Source organism: Acinonyx jubatus, chromosome D3 (assembly GCF_027475565.1).
Source record: "Acinonyx jubatus isolate Ajub_Pintada_27869175 chromosome D3, VMU_Ajub_asm_v1.0, whole genome shotgun sequence".
Lineage (NCBI taxonomy): Eukaryota > Metazoa > Chordata > Mammalia > Carnivora > Felidae > Acinonyx > Acinonyx jubatus.
In genome coordinates, this window is record NC_069392.1 from 71,653,514 (window position 1) to 71,675,891 (window position 22,378).

The window sequence follows — 22,378 nt, forward strand, 5'->3', positions numbered from 1 at the left end:
AATGACCCCACTTCTGTGGGTGGTGTGAATGGCTAGCATACCCACTACTGAGGGGTCTCTGGGCTGCACCACCCAGTTAACATTCACATGTTTTAGCCTGATTTTGATACTATTCCTGCTTTCCACTGTTTTGCTTCAATTCACCTTGAACTATGTGTACATATATCAAAGGCATGATGTTCCCTTGCAGCAAATAGAAACAGGAAAATCTCCGGCTGAAAGTGGGAGAGCTGGGCATTTGTTTTGGCTCTGCCAGTGACTTACTGTGTTACTTTGGGAAAAATACTTAGCCTTTTTTGGCCCCCCGTTTTCTTATCTGCAAAGATCAAAAGGACCCCATCCGGCCGCAGCATTTCTGGTTTAGTGCTGAAGTGAGTTTTCACATAGCTTGGTGGATGATTTGCTTGTCTTGCCACTTAAATAAATGCTAAGTGTAGCTCCCAGAGGTGACAGAGGACTGTGTTTTCATACTTCCAAGAAAGAAAAACAGAAACATACAAAATCATGGAAAACTTGCTTTGAAGATTTCATGTAGTATCCCATTCGTCGATAAGACCAAGGAAAGCGGCAAACTTTCACTGAGTCTTAGAGAGCACTCATTGCAAGACACAACCCATTTTCAGAGATGTTGAGGTGTGGAATGGATTCTAGCTAACAAATGCACAGGGAAAATCCAACAGGAAAACATTGTGTTTTATGGTACCCTGAAAACAAGATGGCATCACCTTACTGGCCCCACAGTTAAAACAATTGTTTTAAATAGTTTATGGCTTCAAAATCAGTGCCAGTTTCCATGTCTTGGCTGGAAGAGGCTAAATTAGTATGACGCAGGGCTAGATCTTACATTTGATGAGCTGTGATAGGAAGGCCACAGGGTCAACTCTCCATCACTTGAGCATAATGACAACCCTCATCCTTGTTGGATCCTGAGCTGCCTGGCCCAGAGAGGGTTTACATTTTTACGATATGGAATGTTGCAGAGCTGCTTATAGACAAGCTAGAAATATGGAATAGAATGAAATTAACTGTGCCTTTCTGCTGAAGCCGTGTTGGGACTCCAAGGCTCAGCTCAGAATTATGACTTCAGAGGAGTTCCATATCAGACACAATCACTATCTTCTCTCTCCTTGCAGGAGAGTCTTGTGCCTACTTCTAGCATAACACAGCACAGTCTTTGGTAATGGTTTGCTTTCCATTTCTCCTGCTAGATTATGAGCTATTCCAAGACCTCGTGCCATTATACAGGAGTGGCAGACAGTCTGGGATATAGTAGGCATTCAGTCATGTTTATTGAAAGAATACAGATAGGAAGATAGGAAAGAAGGATGGACTACTTTGTGGATTATAGGAGTGGTTTTTTGCATTATTCCGGCTACCACTCATCACCAGGAAGTATGATGCAAATTAATTTTAAATGAAGATTTAACTGTAACAAAATTCTTCAAGAAACCACATGGAAAAATCAGTCCCATTATTTAGAGACAGGACTGATTTGGGTGAAATAGATTGCACTAGACTAAGCACCCACCATGAAACTGCCAAAAACCAGTGTCATGAAAAATCTTCAAGGGTGCTTTGCTCTGACATTAAAATTAGCTGCATGATTTTGGGCAGTTACTGCACTCACTCTCCATGCCTCAGTTTCCTCATCCACAAAATGGGAAGACTCATGGTACCTGATAGAATTGCTATAAGAACTAAATCGCAGAATGTATGTATGAAGCACTTAGGACAGTGCCTGGCACGTAGCAAGAGAAGGAAATAAATGTCATTTATCATTATCTGTGTATGTGTCATCAATGGGCAAAGAGTTGAGGACCAATGGAAGTGTTTTATTGGACTCTAATTTGGCAATTCTCTCTAGGGTTTTTTTTTTTTTTTTTTTAACCAAGATTATAGTTTAAGAGACAGCTTCCTTATTTCGTTTCCTTTCAGCTGTATATAAGGACTCCCTTCCTTAAGAATTACCATTCTTCACCTCTCAGGGATCTCCCCATGTGCTAGAGCTACATTCTTCCCCTTTTTCTTTTTCGGTGAATTGGTTGCTTGTTTCTGTGAATGGACAACTCAGCATTTGAAATGCATGAAGATGCCATGCAGAATACTTTGCCTGCGGGGAAGATGAACACCACCTTCAGAATGGTAAAGTGAAGATTTATATCCTGAGATTAGCTCACCGCCAACCTTTATGCGGACCTTAGGAAAGAATCCCTCTTTAGACCAGCTTTCCTCAAGTAACCCTCTTTGGAAAGGTTACATCTCCTGCTCTGAGCATTTCTTGATTTGCTTTCTCTCATAAACTCTTAGCTCACAGCTGCATTAGCTCTGTAACGGTCCAGGCCTCCATAAAGAGTTGTTTATGGTGCAGTATAATGTCGTGATACAATGTTAAACTGGATATGTTGATACATGGTTATGCTATGTAAAGTGTATCATTTAAGAATGTTGATGTACTCACATCTATGTCAGAGTTGCTAGTAATCAAAGATATGCCTGCTCAGAGAAGAAGGAATTCAGAGAACAGTGGACAGGAGACCATCAGTACCTACGAATGCCATTGTAGTGGTCAGAGGAGTGAGGGCAAATTGATCCAAATGTTAGGGTATGTGTTCTCTTCACAGCTTTCAGCAATGTGGATTTTAACTCACAGAAATGATACTGTTGGCTTCAGCATATATTTGTGATGTGAAACCAGGAAGTAGTAACATGGATATGCATGGAAATATTGTGCTCAGACTTGGTAGATGGGTTAGTAACTCATACTGGTAATACACTGAAGGAAGGGGTTTAATGAAGCTATTTAAATGAAGGAGGGAGGGACAAAGAGGCTGAGACTTCTCAGACCTGTTTACTAGTATGTTACTTTTCTCATGCTTATTACCTGTACATGTAAATGCATATGTACATTCTGGAACTAAAAAGTTCACAGAAAATAGTCTTTATAACATCTTTAATTTTCAGGTGAAGAACCTGGTAAATAGGGACTAATTGGCTGTGCTGGAATACATTTGATATACAAACTTAACCGGCTACTTGCTTTCCTAGGAATTTATTCTGTGCCTCAGGTTTTCATATGTTTAGTTTTTTTCTTGTTTATTTGGTGTCAGCAAAGTATATGGGATGTGTGTGTGTGTGTGTGTGTGTGTGTGTGTGTGTGTGTGTGTGTTTATTTATAACATGTATTATTTTACTGAGTATATTTATTCCACACATGCATTTTTTTTAAATAAAAGAAAAAAATAAACCAAATTAAGAAAGGAGGCAATATTTTTAATGCATCAAGAGTAGAGAATAATGGCTTCATAATTTCTCTTAGGAAAAGAAGAGGCAGTGGTCATTGATGAACATTTTCCTGGTATGTCTCTTGGCCTGTACCATCACCACCGCAGTAGGAGTACTGATACTTTCCTTGGTTTATACTCAGAACTCTCAGCCACATTCAGAAGTTCATTTAGGACTCGAAGCCCGGCCTCTGCAAACAACTCCTATAGTGCAAAAGGCTGTGGATCCAAAATTCCAGTTTCTTAACCATTTACCTAAGTCCAAGGTATGAATCATACATTTAGGAAAAAGAATCCTCAATTGTGAAGGGGATTTCAAAACAGAGTTTCCTAAGCTTTGTGCCCTCCTCATTGGAAGGAACCAGTGGGGGGCTGTCTAGCTGAGGGGAGGTGGGCAGCAAGAAGCATAGGAGTCGGGTTGATGGGCTCGAGGCAGAGAATCTTTGTGCTAGACACAGCTCTGTGTCGGGTGGGAGGGGGGAACTGCAGGCAGACACATGCGCAGCTTCGATTCTCTTGTCAAGACAGGTGTTCTTTTCATGTCTCACAGGGACTAGACTGACAGCCCTGGAAGCCACTGCAGTCATCCCCCAAGTCTGGCAGACCCATTCTTCCTCTTCCCTTCTGGGGCTCCAGTATTTGCCTCACCACCACTGCCTTTTCTGTTTTGCCTCCCTCTTACTCTGTACACCACAGAGGCCTCGTGTTCCTTGGGAGATGGCCTCCGTGTTGATGGCTGTTTGCTCGTGCCTTTTCAGGTGTTTGAATTCCCCGGTGGTGCAATCCAGTGGGCCCGGTATAGGAACGATGTCAAAGACTATCTCAGCATCGAAGAAGAGGCTTTCGGCAGCAGCTTGAACAGTCAGAGATCACACATGACTCTGGGGACCCTGAGGATAAAAAGCAATGGCCTCCGGGCCCCTCACTGGCACTTCAATGCTAACGAACACGGCTATCTTGCACAGGTACAACCAGCTTGCCCGGCATGCTGCACCCGAGTATTTAAGCTCTGTGTCCTCAAGCTATTGTTTTCGTTGTTGGAGAGCCTTCTTAACTCCGTGACAGACGGCATCCAGGCTTTGGCTGTGTGTTCAGTTAGATCAGTTAGCAGTGCCTTCAAGCATTAACCTGTTTGTTGTAATTATTCTTGGCATCACTTTGAACTTTTCTTCAGTATCCAATCATTTTTCATCTGCTGTTGTTAAAATGAGATCACTGTTCCATCCTTTGAGCCAAAGCTAAAACTGGTAGCGCTGATCTAATGATCAAAGAGACGGCAGCTTTCTTCTAAAGAAAAAAGCGGATTGCTGATTTTCAGCCTGGAGTCCCTAAGATCAGGCCAATGGGATGTCCTTTTGTGGTTCACACTTTGTAGAATTGTCTGGAAGTCAAGTGAGATAGAGCTGGAGGTAAAATGTGTGTTCTCCCTTGAATTGCAAATAATTCATGAATTCTGAAACGTGTGTATTGTTGCATTCTGTATTCCAAACACTGGGGAAACTGTAGTGACTAAGTGCTCATGGCACTTTCAGAGTTTGGTCCTGCCCTGCTGAGCTTCTTAATAGATCAGACAGTCTTACGGGACACATTTCCGTTGTTGATAAAACTCCTTTTTTATACTTGATAATTCATTCAGGTTTAGAATTTATAACAGAAAGAGAGATTAGACTTGCATCTGAGACCAAACACTTCTTTTAAAAAGAAAAAAAAATTGTTTAATGTTTATTTATTTTTGAGAAAGAGAGAGTGTCAGTGGCAGAGGGGCAGAGAGAGGGGGAGACACAGAATCTGAAGCAGGCTCCAGGTTCCAAACTCTCAGCACAGAGCCTGACGCAGGGCTCGAACCCACGAACTGCAAGCTTATGACCTGAGACGAAGTTGGACGCTTAACTGACTGAGCCACCCAGGTGCCCCTGAGACCAAACACTTCTTACTTCTTATGAGAGAACAGAGGCTCAGATAGATTAAGTTTTCTGAAGATAAACTGTAGTTATTGGCTGGCCTGGGACAAAATCCATGTCTTCTGACTCCTTGTCTTTCTTCCACACATCCCAAATATGTAAAAGAGAACAGTCTCCAAAAGGCTAGTTTCCATGGCTTTGGCTGAGTAGTGGCAGAGTGGTAGGAAGAAGGAGAGGCAGATAGATGCAAGGGGACCCTTAAAAACAAACCCCAAGCTAGGGAGATTAATGTGGAACATGTTCTGGTGAATAGCAGGCCTGGACTCCAGCTCAGTCTGGGGCTGCTGTTCTGGAAGCCCAGAGAAAGTTTAGAATCTGAGCTTCTACCTGTGGGCTCGAAAGTGGCCAAAAGGTACAAACTTCCAGGTATAAAATTAGTAAATCACGGGATGTAATATATAGTATGGTGACTGTAGTTAGTAACACTGTATTGTAAATTTGGAAGTTGCTTAGAGAGTAGATCTTAAAAGTTCCCATCATAAGATGAAAGTCTAATGAGGGCGATGGATGTTACAACTAGCCTGGTGGTGATCATTTCACAATATCTATAAGTATCAAATCTTTATGTTGTGTACCTGAAACTAATAAAATGTAAGTCAATTATATCTTAATTGCAAAAATACAAAAAGAATTCAACTCCATAGGAAATAAGTTTGGGCTAGAATATTGTTTAGGTCCCAGGAAAATGGTAGGACCAATCACTCACATGGTAAGGAACCAGTCAGTAGGATGTGAAGGAAGTCCCTCTACTGTGTAGCCACCCATGGAAGTTGCTTTTGTTTCTGAGTGTTTTCACAAAAACCTTGGGAGGAGTGGCCCTGAGAGGAGCTGTGCAGCGGGGTGGCCAGTGTGCATGGCCCTGCGGTGTGTGTCCCATCGGCCACTGTGCTGTCTCTGTGCCTGGAGTAGTTGGTTCCGTGATGTGACTAGATACACGCTTCTGCTATTCTCCACCTGTAGACCTGGAGAGAGCTCTTTAGAGGTTCACCTTTCCCCCACATCTTTAATACCTGTCTGGAACATGTTGTACATGTCTGTGCAGACACAGTAAAGACTGCTTGTGGATGCTTCCCTAATGACCAGGAGTTTCTGGTAAAACTCTGGAAGAAATAATGTTACCTTCTCTACTTACTTGGCAACATAATGCTGGGGAAATGATTAGAGAATGAGAAAAAGGATTTTGTGTAAGTGGAATCGAAGTATGGTGTCATATGGATTAAGAGTGTAGACTTCTGCCCCCACCCCCAGCCTCTGGCAACTATCACTCTAGTCTCTTCTTCTAGATATCTCGGCTAGTTAATTAAGTTTTAGGGATCTTCTTTACAACATTGTGCCTGTCAGTAACAGTACTGTATTGAGCACTTAAAAACTTAAGAGGGTAGGTCTCACGTTAAGTGTTCTTACCACAATTTAAAGAAGTGTAGACTTTGGAGCTGGACTGCTTACATCTTAATCCCAGCTTTGCCATTGACTGGCTGAGGAACCTTGGGGAAATTGTACATTCTGTCCAGATTCAGTTTCTCATCTATAAAGTGAGAATAATAATGGTATTTGCTTTATAGGGTTGATACAAGGAACAATGGAGGTAAGCCAGATAAAGTGCTGAGAAGAATATCCGGACACACAGTAAAAGCACTGTGTTATTGCTATCAGTATTATTGTTAAAATTGTATATAGACCTTTTATCTAGAAAATTCACTTGCATCCATATGCATAATGTACATGCATGTCACTGTGACCACTTGTGAACATCCATGTGCTTGGAAGTCTTTTCAAACTCTGAAGCATGAACTTAGAACTCCCAATTCTCAATGGGGGCGATATTACCCCCAAGGGGGCAAAAGCTGGTCCTTGGAAGGTAAAAAAAAAACTTACTCTTTTTATGTACAAAGCACAAATATGTGTATACCACATACGCAGTATGTACATACAGTTTACAGATTTACTGCATCTGTAGTGTTAAAATTTCATGGGGTCATAGGGTGGTAATTGATTAGCAAAAGAAGACTATAATGTGATCTGATAAGAGAGGTAATGAAAAAAGTTTGAGAGACTTTCCTCTAAAGTGATGTTGCATGTACTTTCTGTTTATGTTTCAGGGGACGGCATGGATTGGGGTGGTTGACGATGGTGGTGTAGTTACCACGTACAATGTTACAGCTGGCCAAGTGATCTTCTTCCCTCAGAATACTCTGCACTGGATAAAGAATGTGGGGGATGAAGACTGCTTTTTCTTGCTCTTCTTTTCCACACATGATGAACTTCAGACCCTGGATGTTGATGATGTGTTTTTTTCGATGCCTGAAGACATTGCTTCCAGGTCACTTAAGGTCTGTACCACTGCTGGAAACAAATCCTTGCACGAGGGTATGCCTTACATAGGCACAAAGAAAGCAGGAGTACTTGTGTTTCTAGGGTGGCAGTCAGTAGGGTAGGAGTTGGCTAATAGACTCAAGAGCATAACTTGAGTTCCTGCTAAAGACATAAAACGTGTTGAAGTTGAGTTACCTTTTACTTTCCTTTATGAAGGACTTCTGTAGGAAACTATACTGAATTGGCCAAATAGTTTTGATAGCATTAGTAAAAATTACTATAATTTACATCCCTGAAAAGCTATAAGCTCCTCCAGGGAAAAGTTGGCTATGGATGATGTAATTAGGTTTTCCTAACCTAATGCAGAGAAGCCCATAGTTTTCCTGAAGGGAAGCTACTTTTGGTCTCTCTAAATAGTTACATGATCATGGAGGGACTGTGCATCCTGCTGGGTGTAGAGGGAGAGGGCCAGATGTAGATGCTGACAATACAAATGGGTGATCAGAAGAACTGGCGATGGCCTGTGAGTGGCAACTGGAAGGGGTTCTGTGGTAAATTTAGAAGTCTGTCTAGTGAGGGTTTGAGATTTATCTCACAGTAGATCCTGGATCTGATGTTATAGGGAGAAGTGGAAAAAAATGAGTTATTAGGAGAGTATTGGTAAGTATGAGTACCAGAGTATATTTTTGTGGGAGTTATAAGGATTATAAAACACCAACACACACACAAAACAAAACAAAACAAAACAAAAAAACACCAACACATTTAAAGCCAAAGTGCCTTGAAAACTCAGAAGATTTTCATAAATATCACAAGCCTTAGGTGAATTGAGGTCATGGGCCACTGAAAACCACACTTGTGCTGATGCTACCCTATCCTCGGCTACCCACCCTTCTATTACTAAAATTTGTAGAATGTTTCACCAATATCTTACATGATTTTTTATGTGTTTCAGCCTGAAGGTGGAATTAATTTCATTAGAACATTCCATAAGCAAAAAGAGGATCAGGGGGTCAACCTTCCTCCCAACTTGGCAGAACTGGTTATAAATCCTAGTTATGTCCAGTCTCCAGATAGTCTTGTGTGGAAATATTTTTATGACCTTAAAGGTATAGTATGTTATTTTGTGAAGCCTTTTCAGTTAACGGTTTATATATGTGATTATATAGGTGTATTGGATATAGCATGCTTTTATTTTACACTTGGTCACAGTCAAGAGGAGTTTGAAAAAACACATTTCTCTACAGAGTAGGAAATGAGAGAAAAGGATTGGAAGCAAAAGAGAATGTCATACAAGACTTCGAAGTGTGAGGGGTGTATGTTGGGGCTGGAGGTGTCTCGGGAGAAGAGGCTGACAACAGAGGAAGGGGTCTAAGAATGCAGGTTTTAGAAACCACAACAATGAGTCTATACTTTATCTTGGTGGAAAAGAGGAGGAATTAGAGATTTTAAATAGGACTATTTTAAATAGTTTAAAATCTATTTAAATAGATTTTAAATACAATTAGGTTTTGTATTTATTTTTTATTTTTATTTCATTGAGATCAAAACTCGGATGCTCAACTGACTGAGCCACCCCAGGCAACCCTTGTATTTAGTTTTTAAAATTATTTTGTTTATTTCATTGAAGTTAATTGACATAAAACATGATATTAGTTTCAGGTGTTCCACATAATGACTCGGTATCATTGAGAAATGATCACTACATGAATCTAGTTAACCTCAGTCACCATACATAGTTACAGAATTCTTTTTATTGCAATGAGAACTTTTAAGATCCTAGCAACTTTCAAATATATAACATAGTATTATTAATTATAGTTGCCATACTGTATATAACATCCTCATGACTTATTTATTTTATGATTAGAAGTTTGTACCTTTTGACTCCTTTCACCCATTTTGCAGGCACCTTAGTCCCTGCCTCTGGCAACCACCAATCTGTTCTCTTTATCTATGAGCTTGTTTTTTGTTTTTAGAGTCCACCTATAAATGAGATCATATGGTATTTGTCTTTCTCTGTCTGACTTATTTTCCTTGACATGATGGCCTCAGGGTTCATCCATGTTGTCCCAAATGGCAAGATCTCATTCTTTTTTATGGCTAAATAATATTCCATTGTATATATGTACCACATCTTCTTTTATCCATTCATCCATTGATGGACTCTTAGGTTGTTTCCATATCTTGGCTATTGTAAATAATACTGTGGTGAATATGGGGATACAGATATCTTTTTGAGTTAGTGTTGGCTTTTTGAAGTGATGGTCAGTCTAGCTGAATTGTGGAGAATAGATTGGAAGGGACCAGATAAGAGGCAGGGAGATGAGTCAGGAGGCTCTTGATGTCCCTCAGGTGAGGGAAGATGGTGGCCCACACTGTGACAGTTTTGAGGAGATAATTGTTATGAAGCAAGAGAATTTAAAGAGGTAGGGCTGATGGGACCTAGAGGGCGAGATAGAAATTGATATGTAGGATGACTGTCGAGTTGTTTAGCAAGGTCCCCTGAGTTGAACAGTCTGTTCAAAATTTCAGGAGAGCTTGGAAGGTAGGATAGTATCTGATGTATTAGGTATGTATCAGATCAATATCTTAGGGGCACATGGGGTCTGATGGTAACAATTCCTACCATGTTTTCTGTGACTGTAGAAGAGCTTAAGTACCTTAGTGGGACTACATTTGACTCTCCTTCTGTAGTACCATTTTGAAGTATTTTATCTTTGTTTTTTCAACTTCATCTGACTCAGGCTCAAAAGAATATAGATTTCCAGGAGGAATAATACAACTGGCACAATACTGGAAAAATGCAAGTGAACTAAGCAGCCATGAACAAATTTTTAGTGAATTCCTGAATCAGGTAATTGAGAAAAAATTTTTTTAAATGTTTATTTATTTATTTTTGAGAGAGAGAGAGAGAACACGAGAGAACAAGAATATACAAGCCAGGGGAAGGACAGAGAGAAAGAGAGAGAGAGAGAATACCAAGCAGGCCCTGTGCTCTCAGTGAGCCCCAACACGAGGCTCAATGCCATGAACAGTGAGATCATGACCTGAGCACAAATCAAGAATCAGACACTTAACATACTGAGCGACCCAGGGGCCCTGAGAAAAAAAATTTTTGATGATGGATTAAATATGAAATTTAGATTGGATTCAGCCATCTCTTGGAAAAAAGGAAGAAGAAACATCTAGTTAAACATTGGCTGATTTGATTAATGGAAACTATTAATTGAGGCCTCAATGTGGATTTGGGAGCTTAACTTCTCGGCATGGATGGTTACACTAATCAAAGGACTGGATGCTTGTGAGACATCTCTTTGATTTGTTTTTAAATGCTCAACCCACTGCCTTGCATAGTGACCCACAAGTTCCCTGATTCTAATCCAGTCCCACCACTGCTGACCCCAAGTAAATCACAGCTAATCTACATTTCACTTTTGTCTCCTGCAAAAAAGGTGGGGGATAATACTGCCAACCTTATGAGATTGTGACATAATAAATGTAAAGGACATAAAAAATCCCGTGTTCAGAGTGAGGGCTGCATTTAGGATTAGTTATGATTATGTGAATGGTTAAGTTGCTGAGTAGGATATTTGCTGAATAACTGGATTTAATTCTTTTTTTCTTTTTCAAGCATCAAAATGTCCTCACTTTGAGTACACTCAGAATTTATAACAATGGATTACGACAGCCACATTTTCATTTTAATGCAAATGAAATGGGATATGTAATAAGTGGATGTGCTAAGGTAATTTCAATGCGAACACTTTTTCGAACTTTCCTTTTGAGTTCAGAAAGAAGGAAACACGAGGTTTTTCTTTGGTTCAGTTGTTGGTAACATTGAAAGACTTGGTGCTAGCAGCTTTCGGGGCACAGTTTCCTCAGAAGATACCATGCAGGTCCTACTAGCTAGCTTCCAACTTTGACATTGGCGTGAGAAGAGGCTAAGAACATTCAGAAGTGATACAGAGGTTGTTACTTATGGTGAAGGGTCTGGAACATTTTACATTCTCAGAGTTTTGCATTTTTACGTAATGCAAGGTTTAACGTGCTGCCCTTTGGGGAATACAAAAGAGCTGTTGGCCCCTCAGTGTAATGTGAGGGGTGATGGCTGGGGAGGTGTGTGGAGCGTCACTAGGGCGGCCATGTAACCTTGTTTCTGCAAGATCCTTCTGATGTACACTTATCTTGGTGAGACTGCTGACTCTTTAGAGAGTCTTGGTTTGGATGATCAATCACATGGTTACCATAAGTGAGTAGCGTGTTACAGTAGGGACTTAATGGCAGGGCTTCTATGCCAGCTTACGTGAGTCAGGTGGGCTTCTGGCGTGTACCTGTCTCAATCCTGACAGAAAGAACCAAACCAGAGTGAAACACACTTATTATTTAATCCATAGCAAAAGTTTTATGTTTTTAGAGGTGAAGGCTTTAATAAACTGGAAATGGGCGTTGTAATCTCTCACAAATTGTATTTCAAGGATCAGATTTTATTTTTGGTGTTGTTATATGCTCACAGGTGTGCATTTGTGTGCTCCTTTAAATCAAATCTTTTTTTTTTTAATCTTTATTTATGAGAGAGAGAGAAAGAGAGAGAGAGAGAGAGCGCGCGCGCGCAAGCGAGCAGGGGAGGGGCAGAGAGAGAGGGAGACTCAGACTCTGAAGCAGGCTCCAGGCTCTGAGCTGTCAGCACAGAGCCCGATGTGGGGCTCAAACTCATGGACCTTGAGATCATGACCTGAGCTGAAGTCAGACACTTAACCAGCTGGCCACCCAGGCACCCCTGTGTGCTCCTTTAGTGTCTCTTTTAAGGAAGACTGTTAGGCTGCTGCTCTCCCAGAAGGATGAGTTTTCCCAACCAGGGAGGAAGAAGGGCATGAGGGGGGCAGTAGAACCCTGAAATGTAAATCCTCTGCCTAATTAGAGAAAGTAATTTATAACCTTTAATTAGAACATAGTGACCGGTGCTCTTTTTGCATGATGTTCCACAGTATTGAACTCACTAATGCATGTTGAGGAACATTTACTACAATAGAGTATCTTTTGACTTTTGTGGGACTGTCTCAGAAACAGATTTTATGTGAGAGATGGCCTCCATTTTCTGCCATTTACCCTCACTAAGTAGTATTTTTATTCATCTGTTCTTCATTATTAATACTTCTCCTTTATGAATATTTGATTTTATTTGCTTAACTTCAACCCCGTTTTTTCCCTTCTCTTTAGGCTGGCGTTATTAACACTCAGGGTATCACAGAGTTTAATGTTCACATTGGAGATGTGGTATTTTTCCCCATGGGAACTCAGCATTACATTAAGAGCGCATGTGATGAGGATTTGCTTCTTATTCTTGCCTTCAGCACTGGAGACCAGGTGAGTTTAAGGCAGTTTAAGAGAGATTGCTGAGTGCCAATGATGTGCAGAATATCCTGCTTAACACAGTGTCTGGACCACAGGGGAGCCTCAGTAAATGTGAGCTGAATGAATGAATGAATGAACTGGTAGAATCTGTGTGTCAAGAGAAGGAGAATCAAATAATCTCATTTGGTTATAAAGGGATCTAGTATTTCTAATAATTCTACGATTCTAGAATTTTCTCCTAATTCCCATGCTCTGAACCAACTTAGAAAAAAACACACATAGATACAGAGAGAGACAGAAACACACAGTGAGACAAACATAGAGGAACAAATCAAGAGAGGCTGACTGAAAAAGAGAGGTAGTGAAAGAGAGGAAAGAGAGTGAAAGAGGGAACAAGGACAGGTCGTCAGACCCAGCTGACTGGACAGCCAGGCCAGATAGGCAGAGATTATCAATCCAGTGGAGAGAGCCTGTGTCTGGCTGTAGAGCACGAGGACCACTTATTAGGCAGCAAAGTTCTCTGTCATGTGCTGCTGGAGCTCTGAGAAGCCCTTCTTTACCAGTCCTTGCTCACAGGAAGACAAGGTCTTCCCTCATCAAAGGGAACTACCTTTTAGTAGGACAGACAGCCCTTCCAAAGGCGGTGCCTCAGCACCTCCACCATCAGTCACACTTTCCGTTTTCTCAGAATTGAAAAGGTGAGCTCCCCATGCCAAGGGAAGACAGGCATACAGATGACCATTCACAGGAATTCATAGCTGTGGAAAGTTACAAAGCCAAGTATCCTGCTGTCTTGCAAGTGCCTTGATGGCTGTAAGATGTTTGTAGGAATCTTAGTACTTTGGCGCTGATGCATCTTGTTTTGGTTTCCACTGCCAGTTGCAAACCCTTGACATGGACGATTATCTCCAGGCCACAGCAGACCACATCCTGGCCCAGCTTTTTTTCAAGAAGCAAAGTGAGTTTAAGAAGATCCCCAAATTTGAGGAGGACCAGGCAATCAACCTGCCTTAGATTTGCTGATGAGTTCATATCTATGCTTCCTTCTTCATTTGTTATTGTTGTTTTTAAAGGACCACTTTGCTAATGAACCTAGAGCTCTGTACAGAGTAGAAATGGGAAAGCAGGTGCAAAACAGCCCTGTGGGCTAATTTAGCTTAGTGATTATAGGCTGTGTATGCTAAGGGTGCATTTCAGTATACTCTGCATAGATTGGCAGATCTATGGAGAAGATCCTAAATTAATCTATTTTTTTATGGATTTTTGTATGTGTGTATATATTTATTTATTTTCCTTGTGTTACTTAAATTTTATTACTCTAAATGAAAATCCATTTTTTTATGCCTATCAGTAAATCTTACTACACTGCATGTATTTTTGTCATTCATCACTGTGAAAGGAAGTCAGCCTGTGTATGTATATATTGAGGTGCTGGAACCCAGGTACCTCAAACTTTGTCTGGAGAGTTCTGTATAGAGCCCAACGCTGGTGATTCCTAACCCTTCTGTTGGTTTGAAGATACTTTTTATAATGGCAAAATTTTCAAGGGCTCACTCATTTGGTTGTATACTTACTGCATATTAGCCAAGAAAATATTCAGTGATAAAGTAATAATGAGTTCAGTACCTTCTTTGAATATATTGGATTTCATTAATCACATCATCAACTATTTACATCTGAGGAGTAGTCATCCCTATATTTGAGAAGCATGTGGTTTATTTAGTCCATCGGCCATGCTGGCTATGTGTGTGGATTCAAGAACCATTTGTCATCACTTGGAAGCTGGTGGTCTCTAAGTTGGGGGTCATTGTCTTAAGTGGAAAAGAATTTGTTCAGATCTAACCTGTGCTGGTTTTTGTTTACAATTTATTTTAGCAGGTATTTAGTCCCTGCATTGTGCTTGGGTACAGCCATTAGTTCTGGGCTACCCTATATAAAATTCTCAAGTCAATATAGCTGATTTTTAATGCTTTTGACCATCACCCACCTTCAAATATTCCCTTGATACCTAATGGGATTTTTAGATATTTTAAGATACTTGTTCCCAGACTAAAAAGAAAATATATGTTCCTTTCTCTCTTTGTCTCTGTTTCTATTTCTCTGTCTGTCTGTCTGGATTGCTAGTTCTGTTGACTACAAGTACAGAATTCAGTGAGAATCAGAAATGGCTCACTTTTAGCCATCTACATAAAGTACCTAATCAGATAACAAAAGGCCTGTTATCGCTTAGAACTACTGTGTATTACCTTATTGCGCTTTACTGGGTGATCCAGCCAAGATCAAAGCGTGGTAACAATGGGAGGTTTGTGATGGCGATGTTGTCTTGAAAAGACTTTATAGAGAATGGGTCTCCAGCCAGGTGGAGGAACATGGTTGAGAAGATTCAGGGAACAGCACCAGGCATTAGGTATATGGAAGAAGGATGTCCAGATAGAGAGGAAATAGTCAGAAAGGTAAACAGCAATGTGTGTAGACAGATTTTATCTGCAAATTTTGTTTTACTTTAGGAACTTTTTTTATATACTATAAACCAGCTCATAATCCATTTTCCTATGTCAGGAAGTATTATTTAATAAAGATTTTATGCGTCTTTGTGTATTCTTTTGTCATTGTAATTTTGAATGAAATCTGTTCTTTATGGATTTATGTATTTGAAGCATTTTTGGATTCCCTGTATGCATCCTCGAAATATGACGTAGGAATCTAGTCCACTATGTATTTAAAAAAGAAAAATCTTAAAAATAAAGATAATGTAATGAGACAATTCAGTTGGAATATTGTTGGTATGTTATTTTATGGGGGGATGTGTTCTTCTATTTTGTTGCTCTCATTTCAGTCCTTCATCCCTCCTTGGGATGCTGATTTCTAGTTATACCATTTTATTCTCTAGGGTAACTTAATCCATTTACACTCAAGTGCTTTTAGGCTTTTTGGTATATCAACTTTATTATCAAATCAGTAGATTAAAGAGTGAATTGCTAGATCAGACTGATTATTTGGCATCATTCAGGCAAACCCCAGACCTTTGAATACTTCTTTTAAAACCAAACTCACCTTTAACCATTTTATATATATAGTCTATTATAGACACAGTAGGTTCTTTTGAAATGGTATGAATTGTTCTTAGCTGTTTTAAAAAATCTTTCAAAAGAACTTTCTTTTTAACAGCACTTTGAATAACTGAATAGAATGAATTATTTTGAATAGAGGAACTACAGGTTAGGTAAACAACCCCAAATGTTCCTTATTGCTTCTAAATAGTGAAAGGTAGTTATAAAAAGTTTCTTTGTTCATACTCTCACCCCTTCCCTATTGAAAAGCAATCAGGCTGCTTTTTATCACCCAACTGATTAAGGAAAAGGAAAATGGTTAAATGTTACTATACAACTTGATTCCCAATGAGTCTATTTTCTCAATGGTTGAAAATGATTCGGCAGTATAATATCATTGCTTTAAAAAACTATAAAAGGGGCACCTGAGTGGCTCATTTGGTTAAGCGTCTGACTCTTGATTTCGGCTCACATCTTGATCTCACTCCCGGAAGGACTCTACCAGCTCTGCACTGACAGCACAGCACCTGCTTGGGATTCCATTTCTCCTTTCTCTCTACCCCTCCTCGGCTCATATGCACACACGTGCACTCTCGCTCTCAAAACAAATAATTAAATTAAAAAAAAAAGTAGAAAACTAAAAGAGATCTTCACATAGTTTGGATACTAACCCTTTATCGAATAGGTCATTTGCAAATACCTTCTCCCATTCAGTAGGTTGCCTTTTAGTTCTGTTGATTGTTTCCTTCTCTGTCCAGAAGCTTTTTATTTTGATGTAGTCCCAATAGTTTGTCTTTGCTTTTATTTACCTTGCCTCCAGAGGGAAAACGTTGCTACGGCTGATGTCAGAAACATTACTGCTTGAGCTCTCTTCTAGGATTTGTATGGTTTCAGGTCTCACATTTAGGTCTTTAGTCTATGTTGAATTTACTTTTGCGTATGATGTAAAAAAGTAAATAGGTGATGGGGATTAAGGAGGGCACTTGTGACGAGCACTGGGTGATGGAATTGTTGAATCACTATACTGTACACGGAACGCTAATATAACACTGTAGGTAACTATACTGGAATTAAAAAAAAACTAAAAAAGAAAGCCTCAGAATAAAAGCCACGGTGATTCTGTGCTATAATTAGAAGTTACAAGTGGTATCTCCTACATAGTCTGCACTCATGATAGTTTTATGAAACTGGTATGTTCATTTTGGATCACTCTTCCTTTGAAAAGAAGAGGAAGACACTTGAAAGTTCAGAAAAGAACAGGGATGGCTAAGGAGGTGGGCACCTGTATTCTTCATTGTATTTATGTTGGAACTGTTTGGGGAAAAATCATAAATCTGGTAGAGGCCATGTATCATTTGGTCTCATTACTTTAGTTTGCAGAGATGGAAACTAAGTCCTGAGAAGGGTACTTCACCCACACTGCAACGAAGTCCAGAACTTTTGAGCCCCCTACCCTTCATCCTGTGTAGTGTTTTTTTATTTTTTATGTTTTGGTTACTATCCTCAAATGTATGAAGGATTCCTCGACATGAAGCAGAACTCTATAGTAGAAAATATTACACCATCTACAAGCGGGAGAGGCAGCTTCTATTATCCACATATAGGCAGCCCCTGATGCCAGAACTTCTCCTGTGTGGGCCTCCCTCCCACCCACCAGATGCCCAGCTTCCAGCTACTTCCATCAAGGAGGTGGTCAGAGCCTCCTGAGATTACAGGTCACTATCCTTATCTAGCCAAATGCTCACTGCTTGTGTTCTATTTTAAATTTTTATTAAAAAATTTTAAAATTGTGATAGAATATACAAAAGGTAAAATTTACCATTTAGCCATTTTTAAGTGTAAAATTCAATGGCATTAAGTACATTCACATTGTTACGCACCCATTATTACCATCTCCAGAACTTCGTCATCATCCCAAACAGCAACTGTCCTCATTAAATACTAACTCGGGGCGCCTGGGTGGCTCAGTCGGTTAGGCGTCTAACTTCAGCTTATGATTTCATGGTTGGTGAGCCTGAGCCCTGCGTCGGGGCTCTGTGCTGACAGTGTGGAATCTGCTTGAGATTCTCTGATTCCTTGCTCTCTGCCCCTCCCCTGCTCACACTCTGTCTCTCTCTCTCAAATAAAAAAACATTTTAAAAAATTAAAAAATACTAACTCCTCCTTCCTCTCTCCCTCCAGCTCCAGTAACCTCTATTATCAGTCTATAAGAATTTGTCTATTCTAGGTGCCTCCTGTAGGTGGAATAATAAAATATTACTTAATGCTCATTTTTATGAGATTCTTGCTTATTTTAAAAAAATGTGCCTTTACTATGTGCTTAGCACTGTGGTAAGATATTGAAAATTAGTAATTTATGTGTTTCTTATTCAGTTATGTACTTCTCTTCCCTTCTGAACCCTTCCCTGACGTCAGCCCTTATCATGAGGATTCAAAGAATGTCTATTCATTCAGATTATATTCAGAAGTCCATAGTAACAGATATGAAAAAAGTTAGAGAAGCAAATCTATCTTAGTTCTGTTATTTCCAGAGAAGGCAAAATACAACCCCCTTGGTGATTCCCATTCCAGGATCTTAACCTTAGTCATTTGTTCTCAGATTTTTCAAGACTCTCATAAAATTTCTTTGCCCCTGCTTTTGGGGGGGTGGGGTGTGAGGCTTCATTCTAGTCTTTGAAGTTTAAACATCCAGATAAGACTGTTTTGATCTGGTTTTTTTTTTTTTTTTTGATAATATTAACAAGAAACCCCAAATGGCCTCGACAGGTGTCTTTCAGATCTCTTATCTTGGTTCAGTAATGCCCAACTTCATCCTGCTGCAATAAATCCATCATTATTATTTTAGCCTGATGTATCCAGACTTTTCCTTGGTTCAGAGGGCGGAGTAGCTCCAACTGAAAAGAAGTGAACTGTGGTGTGCAGGAGAAATGGTATCGTACCAGACTGGCAGTAGTGAGGGGGCCCTGGACTCACACAATGTCAGACAGGGAATTAGCACACATCCAAAAGCCCACTTTGGATGTCAGGACAATGACAAGATTTAAAAAATCTAAATGATCACCCCCCCAAAAAATAGAAAGCGATTAGTAACCACCGCTGTTTTATTTTGTTTTTGTCCCTCTTTTTGGGAAACTGAGCAGCTAAGAGGCAGAGTTTTAAATTTGTTTTTGTTTTGGTATTAAGGATGCAGAGTATTGTAGGTGTTAGTACCATAAGGAATAAATTAAATGAAAAATAGAATGGTTACTAGTATTGCGGAGTTTTAGCACTGTTCAGATGATATTATCCTTGTAGACTATTTGTCTCTGTGCATAAGGAGTTATAGACAGTAAAAGCTGAGACGAAAAAATTACTGTTAGCCAGGATGAGCTGTTCTTCTATCTTATAAAATAAGCAATTGGAGATGGGCTTCCAGGTTTATAGTATAGATCTCCCACCTGGCCTGGGTGAGGGAAAATATTCTTAACATACAGACAGCCACAGGGCAGAGAGAAGCAGGAACACACAAAAGGGAAAAGTATGAGTCTAGTGTTTGTTTTAAAACTTCCTGACTTGGGGCATGTGGGTGGCTCAGTCGGCTAAGCATCGGACTTCAGCTCAGGTCATGATCTCATGGTTCTTGAATTTGAGCCCCGTTTGGGGCTCACTGCTGTCAGCATGGAGCCCATTTCAGATCTTCTGTCTCCCTTTGCCTGCCCCTCTCCTCCTCTCTCTCTCAGAAATAAGTGAACATTTAAAAAAAAATTAAATTTCCTGACTTGATCAAGGGCTGGAGCAGAGGTCTTTCTTCCGATGAGATACCTTGAATGTGCTCCCTAAAGTATTTGCTTTTGGATGGGATAATTTTCTAATCAGCCATGGTCTACTTCAGCCTATATTTTTTGCTACCACCCCTTAGGTTTTTAACTTTTAACTTCCTGAAATGTAGCATACATGGAGAAAACTGTACACATCCTAAGTGTACAGCTTGACGGATTTCTGCAAACTGGACATGCCCATCCAATAGCAGCTCAATCAAGTGCTCTAGTGACGGCAACTTCAGTCGCTGCCCCCAATATGATAGATATTTGTGCCTATTTTTGAACTTTACGTAAATGGAATCATACTATATGTGCCTTTTTGTACCTGACTTCTTTTGCTCAGCTTTATATTTTGTGAAACTCATTCGTATTGTGGCTCCTTTCCTTAATTTTTATGCTTCTTAATTTTTTCTTTCATTTCTCTTCAGATTAGCCATTGGCTTTTATGTATCACCTCCTTGATTTGGTGTGGACAGCCATGACATGTACATAGAGTGACTCTCGTGGTGGCCTTTGATGGCTGAGGTTGTCCCTGCTTTTTCAGCTCTACATAGTTGTCTGGATGTAACTGTGTTCCAAGCAGCCTAAGGGCTGAATATCTCTAACTCATTAACCTGTGCCTGTTAGCTTATAGTTTCTACTACTTGTAGCCTCTTTGAGGTTTCAACCGAACACTGATCCTGGGGAAGCAAGGAACCAGGTGTTCCCAGAAGATCAGACATGACCGCAGTAGAAAATAGCCATCCCTGATATCAGTAAGCATGCTTGAGATCAAATGCTTACCCTGCACATTGACCTTCACCACTTCCCCGTGCCTCCCCCTTAAAAAGTTCCTGCTTGGTCTGGGACTTTGGAGATGGTCTTCAGACATTAGTCGGCCATCTTCCCAGGTTGCCAGCTTCCTGAATAAAGCAACATTTCCTTTCTAACCAATACTTGTTTCTGTTGGTTTTCTAGTGAAGAGCAGCTGAGCTTGGGTTTCAACAACAGGAAGAACTGAGAGCTAAGAAGAGAGGAGGTCAGGGTCAGTGCACTCTGCCCCTGCAATATCTTTTCTTTTAACACTCTCTTCCTGTCTCCAAACCATTCCAGCCCAGTCCCCCAGTTAGCAGGAGAGTAGTAGGTTCCCATTACACCAGCTGGGGTAGATTCCACAGCAATGCTTTTCCAAACAGGACTCACTTTCCTCTCCAATTCGGGAGGGAGCAGTGGAGGGACATGGTATGGGAACAGAGTATCAGCTTTGATAAAGGGATGGTTTGGTTGGCCGGTAATTTGTTCACGATTTTTTCCCCTCTTCTACCGAGCTTGTCCATGAGAAATGAAATAATACTTTATAAAATAGGTAAATGACTTTTTTTGAGGGAGATTTAAACTGCATTAGAACATAGCTTAGATGAAACAACACAAAGGTTTTGATCCATTCAAGTTTGGGCAATTGATTTTATAAAGAATTTTTCCGGGTCCCTTTGCAGCATAACATTTATAATAGTAGCTCTGTAATTCTGTAGATCATCTTTTTACTAACTACTAGTCAAATTCATTCATCTTCATGTGCTATACAGAGATAAAGTCAATGGCTGTCTGAATTTGTCAACTTCAAATGCTAACGAAGTATCAAGAAAATCAATAGGATGTATCACCACTCTTGCAACTTATTCTTTTGGCCTCAAAGGCAGGGAATATTCCTTGGAAAGAAGTCAACTCAGATTTTGAAGTTACAGCTCAGGTGGTCCTTTAGACTCTCCCTCCCCAACTCTAGACTCTAATATGCAACTGTCCACTTGACATTTCCACTTGCTTGTCTAATAAACATCGACCAAAAGTGAATTCCTGATGGTCTCTCCTAAATCAACTCCACCTGAGCCCTTTTCATCTTGGTTAATGGCCAACCCTAACCGTCCGATTACTCAGGCCAAGACCCTCAGGGTCACCCTTGCCTCCTCTCTGTCTCACACCCTCCATCCACTCTGTCAGCAAATCCGGGATCTGACCAGTTCTCACCACCTCCACTGCTACCACCTTGGTCTGAGCCACTATCATTTTTCTCCTGTCTTGCTTCAGGAGCTTCTTAACTCGGCTTTCTTTCTGCCTTTGCACCCCATTTCAGTCTATTCTTAACAAAGTAGTCAGAGGGATCCTTTTTTAAGTAAGATCGTGTCATTCTTTCCTCAGACATTCCAGTGGCTCCCCATTTCGCCCACAGGGGGAAGGTTCGGTCTCCTCCAGCACACCCCTCAAAGTGGCACACCCCAGACACACCCTTCCAATCCACACCCTGTCAGCCATGCCCCCTTCGCCTCCATGCCCCTCCTCTTCCATGGTCACCCCCTCCACGCATCACCCTCCTCACTCCTGGTCACCCCACTGCAGCCACACCAGCCTCTGGGCTGAGCCTCAAACTCTCTTGTCTTTACTTCTGCATTCGACGGCGGGGGGGGGGAGGGGGGGGGTTCCCTCTGCATGGATCACTCCAGACAGATTTCCAACTTCTTTACACCTTGCCCAAAGGTCACTTTCTCAATAATCATCCTAGCTAACAGGGGAAAACACTTGCCACCCCACACATATCTCACCCCAGCCGGTCTTGCATATGGATATGCACAGGAATGTTTCTA

At 40.6% G+C, this 22,378-nt stretch overlaps 1 protein-coding gene across 1 annotated transcript; it reads left to right on the plus strand.

Annotated features, from left to right (window-relative positions):
• The first annotated feature begins 1,912 nt into the window (after window positions 1-1,912).
• On the plus strand, window positions 1,913-15,674 carry LOC106980924 (uncharacterized). The gene is made up of 9 exons (XM_015079017.3): window positions 1,913-2,142; window positions 3,317-3,547; window positions 4,040-4,246; window positions 7,342-7,572; window positions 8,511-8,664; window positions 10,303-10,412; window positions 11,190-11,303; window positions 12,776-12,922; window positions 13,790-15,674. The coding sequence occupies exons 1-9, from the start codon at window positions 2,059-2,061 to the stop codon at window positions 13,922-13,924; spliced, it is 1,413 nt and encodes a 470-aa protein (XP_014934503.1). The 5' UTR covers window positions 1,913-2,058; the 3' UTR covers window positions 13,925-15,674.
• Window positions 15,675-22,378: the final 6,704 nt, after the last annotated feature.

Bases quoted from the DNA above. Each gene is read 5' to 3' on its own strand.
- LOC106980924 (XM_015079017.3), top strand. From the start codon at position 2,059: ATGGACAACTCAGCATTTGAAATGCATGAAGATGCCATGCAGAATACT. The intron at 7,573-8,510 runs GTCTGTACCACT...TATGTGTTTCAG, and splicing joins TTGCTTCCAGGTCACTTAAG to CCTGAAGGTGGAATTAATTT. The intron at 11,304-12,775 runs GTAATTTCAATG...CCTTCTCTTTAG, and splicing joins TAATAAGTGGATGTGCTAAG to GCTGGCGTTATTAACACTCA.